The sequence below is a fragment of the Octodon degus genome, unplaced genomic scaffold (assembly GCF_000260255.1).
Source record: "Octodon degus isolate 3935 unplaced genomic scaffold, OctDeg1.0 scaffold00036, whole genome shotgun sequence".
Lineage (NCBI taxonomy): Eukaryota > Metazoa > Chordata > Mammalia > Rodentia > Octodontidae > Octodon > Octodon degus.
Genome location: NW_004524612.1, coordinates 12093239 through 12105852, shown reverse-complemented (window position 1 = coordinate 12105852; position 12614 = coordinate 12093239). Strand labels below are relative to the sequence as shown.

At 44.6% G+C, this 12614-nt stretch overlaps 1 protein-coding gene across 1 annotated transcript in view; it reads left to right on the top strand.

The window, feature by feature from the left end:
- Ebf2 (early B cell factor 2) overlaps positions 1 to 12614 on the top strand; it is a 192702-nt gene that overhangs the window by 8196 nt on the left and 171892 nt on the right. Inside the window, exon 6 of the mRNA XM_004630676.3 lies at positions 3093 to 3161. Coding sequence (XP_004630733.1) covers positions 3093 to 3161 — 69 coding nt within the window. The remainder of the gene's footprint in view (positions 1 to 3092; positions 3162 to 12614) is intronic.

Below are 12614 nucleotides of genomic sequence, written 5' to 3'. Positions count from 1 at the left end.
CCTCCCTCCCTCCCTCCTTTCTTTTCCTATCTTCTTTCTTTCTTTTCTTCCTTTTCCTACTTTGCAGTTATTGTCAATTGAAAAAAAATACTTTGCTGCAACTTTAGACTTAGAGATTTGCCTATTGGAAAATAACTCTAAGAGTCTTTTAAACAAAGTAGCTGAACCTGAGGTTGGTCATACAGGGTTTCTAAGATTGAATTTGTCATCTGAGTAATTCAGGGCCTCATCTCCTCTGGGTCACCTGTCCACATTACCTGTGAGCGGTGGGTCCGTTAGTGTCTAGCGTTCTCTCCATTTTCCTTGCTTGTGTTAATAATGCTGCCACAGGACTGAGCATCACTTTAGATACAAAATAAAGAACAGCTAAACATATTAATGAGAATTTTTATTAAAAGAAAAGAAGGAAAAGAATCTGCTTTGGCTAACTTAGAGAGTCTGAAAAATTTTAAAGGCTCAATGAGGATAAATACAACCAAGTCCTATTATTTTCACCCTGTTGCTTGTATAGTTCATAGCCAAGGAAGTGTCTCTCTGTCTTTTCTTTGATGGGTATTAACATTGGAGATTATATTTGAATTTGTCACTGTTGGAGCAAAGAAGCTTGGGCCCTAAGGTTTCTCTGCCCTTTCCTTTGCATATCGTTTCTTTTCCTGAGCTGGTTCTCCGCATTGTAATCCACTGGCACCAAGCGGACATTTTTGTGTTTGTCTTTTCCTCCCGAGGAAATCCCCATGGAAAGCAGCTGGATTCAGCTGAGCAATTTTGCAAACTTACTCGGCCTCTCCAGAATCCTTGCTGCCCCAGCCCAACAGCTTGGTGCATCCTGACAGTGTGTGCTTCTCCACTTCAATGCTGCGCAGCACTGCACACGTATTTGGGGTTAGGTCGACAAGTCGGCGATGTCAAACGAGAGTCTAGCTTGAAGGTCTGCAGGTCACTGGCGTGTGCGGGCCTTTGGACACTGTGTTGCTGAGAAAAGAGGTTTGCCTGTGCTCCTCAGGCATGGCATTGACATAGAGCAGTGCTACAGAAATAGAAGCGGGAGCTGGGAATGGGGGGGGTAGGGTCGGGAGAGGCTGGGGCTCTGAGAGGCGGGTGTGCAGCTGGCCAGCGTTTTTACTGGTGCTAATCTTGGGATAGGCTGAAATTTTAAAAGTTAAGACCTAACATCATTTCAAAGGCCAAACATTATTGCAGAAAGTCTCAGCGGCAAACTCTGGTATTTAGGGAAGTCCAGAGAATTTTTTTTTTTTTTTTTTTTTTTTACTTTCTACTCTTTTGATTAAAGTTCATAAAACCTCATGGTGCCCACCTGATGAAAAAGTCTTGGCACCTCTCTTTTACTCCCTGAGGATGGTGGAATTGTTCACTGAGCACGCCGCACATCCCTGTATGAAAGGTATGGGATTTACGCGGTTTTGCAATATTAATGTTTGTATATTTTTTAATTCCAATGGTGATGAGAGAGGGTGAACAGACTGCAGCGAGCCTCGAAGCAAACCTGTGGCTGGGCTACGGAAAGCTTTTGGGTGCCTGCTACACGGTGGCTTCTCATTTTTCCATATGCTACCATCATGTTCCAAGGTGCTTATGGAATCATACAGCCTCTTACCTTAAACGGAGAGGGGACTCTAGAGAACGCTGAACTCAGCACTTTTATTTTACGTGTCAGGGAGGCAAAGCTCAGATCAGTTAAGGAGATTTGACTGAATTCATGCAGCTAGTTAGTGATGAGTTAGAAGCCAAAGCCCTGATTCCCAGCTCAGCATTGTTTCCCTACAGCACCGCACCAGTTCTGAGCTGCACAAAGGCATCATGGGAAAGAGTAGGCCAGTGCAGCTCGGTTCTCCTGAATACCTAGTGGGCACCTTGTCCACTTGGTAGGATGACCAGGACGTTCTCATAAGCCGCACCAAGGCTACACCCTGAAGGAAATGCAGCTGATGGCAGACAGAGGGATTCCTGAAGCCCGTGGCCTGATGAGCAGCGTGTGGGCGACCTGATGCTCTTTGTGTGGGGATGCGATCTCCAAGCTCCTGTTGCTTTCCTCACAACTGTCCTTGTTTTTTATTTACTTATTTATTTATTTTTTTGGTGCCAGGGATTGAACTCAGAACCTTATGCTTTCCAGGCAGGCGCTTATGCCACTGAGCTATCTCCCCAGCCCTGTCTTTGTATTTTAACAGACACCTTTGTACTGGGGTGCTTTGCTTTCTCTAGGGCCTTTTGTAGACTTCTTTCTGTTGCATTTTGGCCGGAGGCTCCTCTCACCACCTACCCTCTACCAACCCCTGCTGCACTGGTACCCAACTGTCTGTTAGGTAGATAGCGCTTTGAGGCTGGGGAGGTTGACGAAGCAAAATTTTTAGGATTGACACTTTGGGGTAGCCGAGTCTCATTTCTGTTCCAACTGTGGTGAAAGCCATCTGAGGTATCACTCTCCAGCTCCCTGCCTCATTTTCTTCCCATTCTAAAGTTCTGGTTTCCTTCCTTCATCTTTGGGACAAGATGGAAATGAGTGAATGAATAAATGTTTATAAAGTATACCTAGTTCTCCGGAGAAAGATGTTATGTAAATAAGGTTTTATAATGATCCAGACAGCTACTTGTGGTCTGTTTTATACACCTTCCTTCCACTTGGCTCTTCAAATATTTATTAGGATGCAAAAACCTAAAATATACAGTCATAAAATTGTTGAAGCCGGGCCTGGAAGTGACCTTGTAGATCTTAAACACCGTACCATCGTAAAGTCATTGAACCCCAGTCTGGAAGTGATCTTACACATCTTAAAAGCCAACCATCCATGTTTTGGTTATGAGCATGGCTCTTGGGACACTGTGACTTGTAGAGGGTTAGCCAGGTTGTAAGTCATAGAAGGAAAATGTGAATGAGTATATTTTGGCTTCGGGTTCCTTTTTTGTGACCAAAAGCAATATGGTCACAGATTTTGCCCTCATGCAGCTTCGAGCTGAGAGGCTAATCTTCAACTTAATTTTTTTTTTCTTGGTGAACATTCTTATATAGTATGTTCATTGTTTGTTTTATCTAATTGCATGTTTAACTCTTTTGATTCTTTCCCAATCTGCAGTCGATGTTGTGAAAAGAAAAGCTGTGGAAACCGCAATGAGACACCTTCGGACCCTGTCATCATTGACAGGTAGGGGAAGATGTGGTTTTTAGATTAGTTTTGGTTTCTTTCCTTTGTGAAACTCACCGATGCATGCTGGCCCCTTGTACTATGTGGGAAGGTTGCTTTTGTGCTTTCTTCAAGGTTAAAGCAGCCCGGCAAACGCGCCTTGCACTGTTGGCCACACTCGGAAGGGGTCAGAACCTGGCTCTCTGGGCAGGAAGGGTTCTTTTCTAGGTGCACTACTTGCATCCTTATGAGGAGTTGGTACACTAAAGCAGGGTAAAGGCTGCTCGCTTGTCTCCCTGAATGGCAGACATGTGCAACCCAAGTTCAGTGGCAACCTTCTACCACGCTTCGTGACTGCGGTTGACCTTGGAGCCTATCAAGTTGGGTCCCAGCACAGAGGCTTAGCGCAGGATCTCTCTTGCATGGAGGGGGATTTTTGCCTACCACACGGAATCACAATCTGGGTTCTGTGATATGTTCGGAGTGGGAAAGATTCTTAGGGACAAGCTGCTAATTCACTGAAATGTGATTTAGGCATCCTCAGCTGTCTGTTTTTGTGATTGCAAACAGAACTTACAAACCAACGAAGAAATACCAAATTAACTTCCAGCAATCATGTAATTTTTAAGAAACCCCATATTCCCACCCCTAATTTTTCTCTTTTGTTAAAAAACGGAATAACTCCCCATTGCTTCTTTCTTTGGGTTTTTATGTTTCTAGCCAGGTCTTGAAATGGATTGGAGAGACCACAGTCTCCAAAGTTGTTATTCCAATATTCCAGTGAATTCTCAGTTGGGAGAATGGAACCTCTGGCATTCTTCCCAGAAAGCCAGCTTGGTTTCCTTGTGGAAAGTATAGCATAGCTGGAGGAATCCAGGAGGCTGGATTTCTGATCCTGTCCTAGCTTCTGACTGGACAAAGCGCTTAGCATCTCCATTCTCCAGTGCTGTAGCCATGGGTGAAGGGTGCCGCCTGCTGCGAAGGGAAGCAGGGGGCTACACAAGTGGCCATGGCCAAACGTACTCAGAGATGCCCGAACAAGAAGCCAGGCAAGCGGAAGATGTTTGGCAGCTGGGCACGGTGTCTTTGCCATTTTATGGAGCTGTTTGGGATTTCTCTGGACTCTCTGAAAGTGCAGACAAGCACAGAGTTGTCAGGACTCTGTGGGGTCATTCATCTTCCTCATTTTATAGATGACAATGCTGAATGCAGAGTGGTGACATGGCTTGCGAGCTGGTAAGGTGGACCTGGCAGTGGAACACAGGTGTCCTTACTGCTAGGCACGTGCTCTTCCCTTGGCCTCGGCTCCCCCTCCCTGCGCGCTCTCTGTCCTGACTGGTGAGCTGGGTGTGCTGATGCGGTAGGGCGTCACCTCCCTACGTGTGGCAATGTCCAAGGGATGCACCAGGGAGCCTGAAAGCAGCACAGATGCTGGGCCCATCCTTTCCAAGGCACAGGCTGAGCTCACTGATGTCCATCTGGTCTTTGCCATTCAGTTTTGCTCGTCTTCCAGGAAGGTGCCCTAACCTCACGGTTGTTCCATCTTTGCATGTAATAAACACCCCATAAAACAGCTTTAGAAGTGTTTGTAAACCTGTAAGCTCTAGGCTATACTTTACATATTACAAGCAAATGTCCTAACGATTGCTTGTAGCAGTTTGTACTTTAAAGAACTACATGTATCTTATATCCTCTGCTAAAGCCAAACATGTTTATTCTCTCTTCTTGAGATTACACGTGTTACAGGCACCAATAAAAGTAGCCCTTTTGTATTTATGGAGTGAAAAGATTTTTATATTCAGTGCCTTCGGTGCTACAATGCCTGGAATTCTTCTGAGAAGGTAGACATTGTATCTTAGCTGTTTATAATGAGGTCGTATGTAACTGTAGCATTTATTTTTACTGTCTTATTGCATGAAATCAGCTCAGTGTGGGCCGGAGAGATGGCTTGGTAGAATAAGTGCTTCCCTGGCAAGCGCAAGGGCCTGAGTTCAATCCTCAGTTCCACCAAGAACAAAACAAAACAGCCCAGTGGTGTCATACATGTTACCTCTGAGATGTCACACATCTACCTGTGGAAACATACATGCCAAGAGGGACCATGAATTGGCTGTTGTCCGTTTTTAAGAGAAACTGTTTTATTATGCTCATTTTACATATAGTGGGGCTTATGTTTAAAGGTACTATTCCTCCACCGAAACCTTGCCGTATTGTCCCTGAATATCCTTTGGGCTACCTGAGCCTTCTTGCCTTCATTTTTAAAAGCAATAGTGTGGAAAGTACGACTTCTGGTTGTTGGAGGTGGGAGGCTGCCGTGTGCCGCCCAGGGGTCTGGTTCGGTTGCGGTCCCTCACCTGCTGGCCTGGAAGTGTTGCGTCCCTCCCAGGGCACTAAGTGGGTACAAAGTCCAGATTTCCTCAGGGTATGTCCAGCTCGCTCTTCTTTGCCCTTGTTCCTGTAGTGCCAGCTAATTATCCCCCCCGCCCTCCCCCCACCTCGCCAGATGCAGCTCATTTATTCTGTCTCTTGCTGGGTCTCCTCACGCAGAGTTACGGTTTCCTCAGGTTCGAAGAAGGCCTGTCTATTCTCTGGAATTGCGCACATTCGTGGAGGGGAAGGGGAAGCTCCAGGGTGGTTCTCTAACTTTTCTCCTCCAGGGGCCCCTTTCAATTTGGCCTGGCGAAGTCTGACCTGAATGGTCAGATAGTGCCTTCCAAACTGCTATGGCTAAGTAGTTATGAGGCAGTAATTCTTTTTATTAATCAAAGATATATGACAATGGGAAGGGAACATTTTTTTTTTAAATCACAGATGTGTCATTAACATCTCGAATGGCCAGCCAGAATATGGGGTCAGTAAGAGACAACAACATCACCATCACACCTGAGGCTTCCCGCCTGCACGACTTGGCTTCTCACTGTGTGACCAGGTCTCGGCTGGTGTGCGGTGGCCAGAAGGGTGGCATGTTGCTTTTACCACATTGTGGCTAAAGTCCCACAGGGAACTTTCCTCTTCAGTCTCCCAAGACAGCCCACAACCTGAAGGTGTCTCCTCCTACCCCCAACAAACTACCGCCTGCCTTGATCTCTGTAGAAACAAAGACTAGTTATTAATTTTAGTTGTCTTTTCAGCGTGCGTTTGTGGATTCTTTGGTCTCTCCAAGAGCCAGGCTGGTGCATAGCATGGCAGGATTTGCCGCTGCATTTGAGCCACCAGGTCTCCGGCAGCGCCTTCCCCTGTCTGAAACATGTGGCACAGGAGCAGAGTTTACTAATTTTTAGTGTGAAAATCCAAAGTTCTCCTTTGGAAAAAAGTAACCAAGTACAGCCTAACAAAACAGAAGAATGAGACATAATCCTTACTGTGGCCTGCACAGATTTATCTGTGAACCTCTATATAGCAAATAAAAAGAAAAGGTACAAACCAATTTGTAGTCATGGTTCAGAGATAAGTAGTAGCTGAACTGTGTTTGTCATAGGCTGAAGTCTCTTCCAGTGCTTTTCTTTATCTGGTGGTGTCTATCCTGGGGCTCAGGATAACCTGGTGGTCCTTGAAGGGGACTTTTGGGACAGCCTCACTGGCATGGGAGAAAGAAGAATGGTCTCCATTGTTCTTATTTTTGCAAAAGCTCCATAAATGTCAGGTGGGGGCAGGAGACAAGATTTCCTTTTGAGTCTTCATGGGATGTTTGGCCAAGTGCATCCTGGGAAGAGAAGACATTTTTTATTAAGAAGGACAGATATAATCTACTTCTCCTGTGCTAACCACTCCACCTTTTGTCTTGGGACATTGGTCTCATATACTTCTGAGCTCTTTTCCCAGGAGAACCATCTGAAGTGTTGAGGTATTTTTATTTTCCTTTTCAAGAAGTTTGGTGAACAACAGAACAGAACAATCTTTATTCAAAAGATTTGCTCAAAAATATCCATGGTTTAACTGCAGATAAGGCGTTTTCCTGACATTTTCTTCATTTGGAAAGAAATTGCTTTTGAAATGGTGGTAAATATGCATAACATACCTTACTCTCTTAGCCATTGTTAAGTTTCCAGTTCCATGATATTAAATACATTCATGTTACTGTGTCACCAACACTACCATCCATTATAGCACTCTTTATTTTTTATTTTTTTCTTTCTCTGTTTCTTTATTTTCTTTTATACAAGGAACCATTGTAGAAAATAAAAAATCACACCTGTAAATGAAATGACATTTTCTAAATACTCTTTTTCCCTGAATAAAGACATTTATTGTTAGTTTTTAAAAATTGCCAGCATTCTAAAAACCTTAAAAACGAGTATTTATTCTCCTGGGGATTTCTTCATTGAGTTTAATAAAATCCTCAGTAGGTCTGACATGCTGCAGGTTTCCATCTTTTTATTTTTATTTTATTTATTTATTTATTTTTTTAATTTTTATTTATTTGTGTGTGTGTGTGTGTGTGTGTGTGTGTGTGGCCAGCTCAGCCCACCAGGGGGCAGGGCTGGCTGGCATGTGGTGCTGGGGGATTGAACCGCGGTCCCAGTGCTTTGCTAAGCTTGTTCTAAGTAGGTGCTTTAGACCACTGAGCCATCTCACCAGCCCCTCCATCTTTTTTAAAACTTTCTTACTTTATCTTGCAAAATTGGAAACTCAGTCCCCATCATGCAATTCCCCATCTATGCCTCTTCCACTCCCATGACCCACCCTTCTTTTTTTTTTTTTTTTTGGCCGACTCAGCCCACCCTGAGGGCATGGTGGGCATGGCATGTGGTGCCGGGGATCAAATAAATCTCAGTCCCTTACACTTGCCTAGGCTTGCCTAAGCGGGCGCTTTAGACCTCTGAGCTATCTCGCTGGCCCTTGAGCTATCTCACCAGCCCAGAACCCCTCCTACTGTTTCTGTCTCTCAACCACATGTATGTGGGGTTATAACCATGTTGGCCTCTGGTGACTGGTTCATTTCATTTAGCATAATATCTTGAAGCTGTCTCTATGGTGTAATATGTACCAGAATTTCCTTCCTTTTTTATTGAACCCTGTTCTGTGGTACTATAGAGTGCATTTGGTTTATCCTTTCTTCTGGCAATGGACACTTGGGTTACTCTGACTTTTTGTCTATTGGAAATGATGCTGCTATTAACTTGAGTGTAAAAATATCTGCTCAAATCCCTACTTTTAATTATTACTTTTTGGGAGAGGGGAACCTCCCAAGTAGTGGAATTGCTGGAGCATATAATCTTGTTTTCAACATTTTGAAACTGCCAGACTACCTTCCACAATGTCCACAGCATTTTGCATTCCACTGGCAGCGCACACAGCTCTTTTTCTACGTCTTTGCCAACATTCGTAATTTTTTTTGTCATTTTTTTGATAGTAACTACCCTAAAGAGTGTGATTCTTTTTTTTCCCTATAAAGCCTTCTCCGGCCACCGTCTTGGTGGACACCTTTCCTGGCTCCTGTCAACTGTAGTCTAGGCTTTTCCTAGGCCCTTCCCTTCCTGCTTCCCTTCCCTTCATGACTACCTCATTCCTTCAAGGCACACATTTGGATCCTCTTTCCTCCGGGTCCATTCTTGTTTCTGGTTGTTCTTGAGTGTTACAGTATCATTTAACTCTAGTCAGATGCTATTTGTGGCATGAGAACTTTTAGAGAATAGTTGTGGGCGAGTAAAACTTTACCAGCCTGTCATGCGTGCTTGAGAATAGCTCATCAATCCTGGGCATGTGGCATGTGGAAATGTTTCATTGTTGTATTGTTTTTGGTACTGGGGTTTGAACACAGGGCTGCATATGCGAAGCAAGTGCTCTTGCTGAGCCACACGCCCAGCCTAATGCATTTTCTCTTCAATGAATTCTCTCTCTCTCTCTCTCTCTCTCTCTCTCTCTCTCTCTCTCTCCCCTCCTCCTTTCCTTCCTTCCTCCCTCTCCTGCATATCTTTCCTTCTTTCTTTGCAGTGTTGGAGGCTGCACCCAGGTGGAGCTCAGCCACAACCCCAGCCTTCTTTATTTATTCATTTATTCGAGTTTTGAGGCACGGGTCTGGCTGGGTTGCTCAGTTGGCCTTGTGCTTGCAATCCTCTGCCTCCACCTCCCGAGTAGTTCCGCCTCCTAAACAGCAGGCAGATGCCACCATGCCTGGCATTCTTAGGCTTGATTTGTGGTACAGATTCTGCTTTTAGTCCCACTGTCTCTTACGTCACAGAAATGGCATTTGGGAGTAGCTGGAATTTAGTTCTGGGTGAGATTTATATCCCTGCAGTCCTGGGCCACTGAGGCTGGATTCACGCTGCGACTTCACCTTCTCTTTTCCCAGACATGGGCAAGCCGTATATATCAGTAGTGACGCCTTTCCAATAAAAAACATTTATCTCACATTTAATTGGCACTTATTCTGTGTTAGGCATTGTGCTAAGCCATTTGTGCTAATTACATAACCTTCTTAATTAATCTTCAATGGTTGACAAAAAATCTCGGTTTTATGGAAGGAAGGGGGAAAAAAACCCCAGACTTTAGGAGTCAGGCAGTTCTGCCAACCCAGCTTGCACAACCAGTTTAGTGGTGAAATTGGAATGCCATCAACGGGTAGGAGCTCCAGAGAGGAAGATTTGGGGGCAGCAGAAGGGAACACTTTCCAGAGTGTAGAATTATCGAAGGTGGAGAGGCTCAGCGAGCACAGCCCACTCTGCTCGGGGCGGACGAGAGGGCCCTGTTCTCCCAAACAGCGAGGTGCCTGAGATGCCTGTGAACCCCGAGCTTCTGAGTCACAGGCTCCTGTGTGACAGGCATAGTGGGACGTCAGTCTGCGTGAGAGGGAGGGTGGCAGAGTGACCCCTGATTGTTCACCTTCCCTGTCTAATGTCATAGAGATCACAGGCCACCTCTGCCAGCCTCAGTTTCCCTAGCTTTTAAAATGAAGTACATTGGATCGATGGGCAACCGTACTGTACCTTCCAGCCCGAATTTCTGATTTAGCCACAGGCCAAGATTTGGGTGTCAGGCATGCTAATTCATCATTCTTCCTCATCAATAATTTATAGCTATTAATATCTATGTTTTTTCCCCCAGACCTCGCATCTCCAGCATGGGGGAATCCAGTCTGTGCACAGGCTGTGAAAGCCTGGCCCTGGGCTGTCTTTTCTTTTTCTTTGTGTGTGTGTGTGACAATTCTATTCCCTCAGGGAGAGTCTCAGTTTTCTTGCTAAAAACCTAGAGTATCTATCCAGTGTGAATGCCTCATTCGTTTGTTGTTTACTAGTGAAACCTTTGTTACTGTCTTGACCATTTCAGAGAAATACAGATGAAAGAAGGGTTCCTGGTTCATCTAGGCTAGAGAACGACGAGCCTTTGGGTTATAGCATGACACTGGATGGTAGCCTGAGCCAAAAATTAAAGCAAACAAACAAAATGACTTCCCTGCACCTGATTTCCTAGGTGGCACTGCTATCACTCTACTTACTTCTGCAGATGGATTAGTTTCTTTTTTCCTTTTTCTTCAGTGGAGGGGATCCAAGACAGAACCTTGCATGTGGCAGGCAAGGACTACAACCCCCATCCCTGGATTAAATTTTAGGAATTATATGTATTCCACTTGGTGACCAGTCTCACTAGACTTGGCAGAACTTTAGGGTTTAACACCCACTAGCTTAGTTGCCCAGGAGTGGGTTCATTCATTCCATCATTCATTTGCTTAATCATTCCCTGTGCGTTCAGTCATTGAGCAAGTGTTGGTGAATTCCTGGCAGCGAGAGAATCAGCAGGATGCGGCAGGCCTGGGCTCGACTGCTGTGGACGCGCAGCTTAAGTAGTCACACAGATAAATACACACTTACTCTCTGAAAAGCACGCTGAAGGCAAGTGGATGGCAGATGAATTCCACCTCTCTGGACCCATCGTTTCTTTCTCCATGAATCCTCCATCCTTTATCAATCCCTATTTCTAGTTTCCTCCACTTCTATATATAATTTCTACCTAGAACATGCAACCCAAGCTCTCTGCCAATATAAATCTTGTCCCTTGTGCTGGGGTTTAGTTCAGCATTAGAGCGCGTGTCTAGCACGTGGGAAGCCCTTTGGCTTGATCTCCAGCAAGGCAGACAGCAACACATACAAAACTTACCCCTTTTCCAAGACATACTCAGATTCTGCCTTTTCAAAGACATCAACTTTAGAGCCCAAGTCTTTTCACTTGATGTTTATCACCTACAGTTGTTCTTGTTTGGATCTATGAACAGATACATGAATATTACTGTCTTTTGTGCCTATTTGCATTTGCCTTCCACAGTCAGGTCTAAGTTTTAGACATCACACACTGTACATTATCTACGTCTTGACTCTAATGCTTATGAGCTATGTGATGGTGTTAATACCCTGCCTTTCCCCTTGGGTTATTGTACTAAATATATTAATGTATATAAAGTGTCCACATAGTGTGTGACAGAATCAGTGTCTTAAAAACAGCCAAAGCAATTATAATTCTGTATCTCCTGCTGTGTCCAGCCAATGGTTTGGTTATTGTAGCCCCTTAGTAAGTATTAGCTAAATTAATCCCTGGCTGTGAAGCATTGATGAGTTTGGTTGGCTAAGTCTTTTGCCAGCTCATGTAGTAAGTTGTCTGTAACTGCGCTTGACACCTACTTAGCAAACTCACTCTCAGTGGTAGACAGGCACAGAACAGAGTGCCAAGAGCAGATACCTACAGCTGTAAAGCAGAATAAACTCTCTATCAAGGGCCTGTTTTCACATGGTTTGCAAGGTGCTATTAGGGATGATAAAATTAACCGTATATGAAAGTTTCCCTTTAGGAGCTTATAGTTTAGATGGAAAACCAAAGGCTGTTTGGACATAACATGACATGTCACAGAATACAAAGGGTCCCCTACAAGAAGCAGGGGTGGCCTTTCTAGATCTGAGGGTAGCGGTGATGTCTGCCTTGACACAGGTGGGTAGGGTGATGGCCATCCGTTGGACCTTCGCAGTTGGGGTGGAAGTGCATTCTAGGGGGCAGGAGGATAAGAATCTTCTTAATCTGCTTGCACTTTAGAGGTGCGTGCATGTGTGTGAAGTGAAACTGGTAAGGCGGGAAGGATTATTTGGGACCAGATTTGGGAGCTTTACCAAGTCATGCAAAAGCATGGTGACATGATTTTCTTGACAATGGAAGACAGAATGGATGTTGAATAATGCAATTTCATGCTCACGTGAACATTTTGGAGGGATAACCTTTAGACTGGATTGGAGAGTGGGAAAAGGGACTAGGGGGATCTATTATTGTAGATAAATTTTCAGCCAGATGCGGTGTAATCCCAGCTACACAAAAGGCCGTGCAGGATCATGGGTTCATAGGCAGGAGGATCATGGGTTCAAGTCCATCCTGGGAAACTCCATGAGATCCTGTCTGAAAACAAAAGGAAAAAAAGAACATTGAGAAAGTCAGGATATGGCTCAGCTCTCTCTGGACTCCCAGCACTAAAAAAAAAAAAAAAAAAAAAAAAAAAAA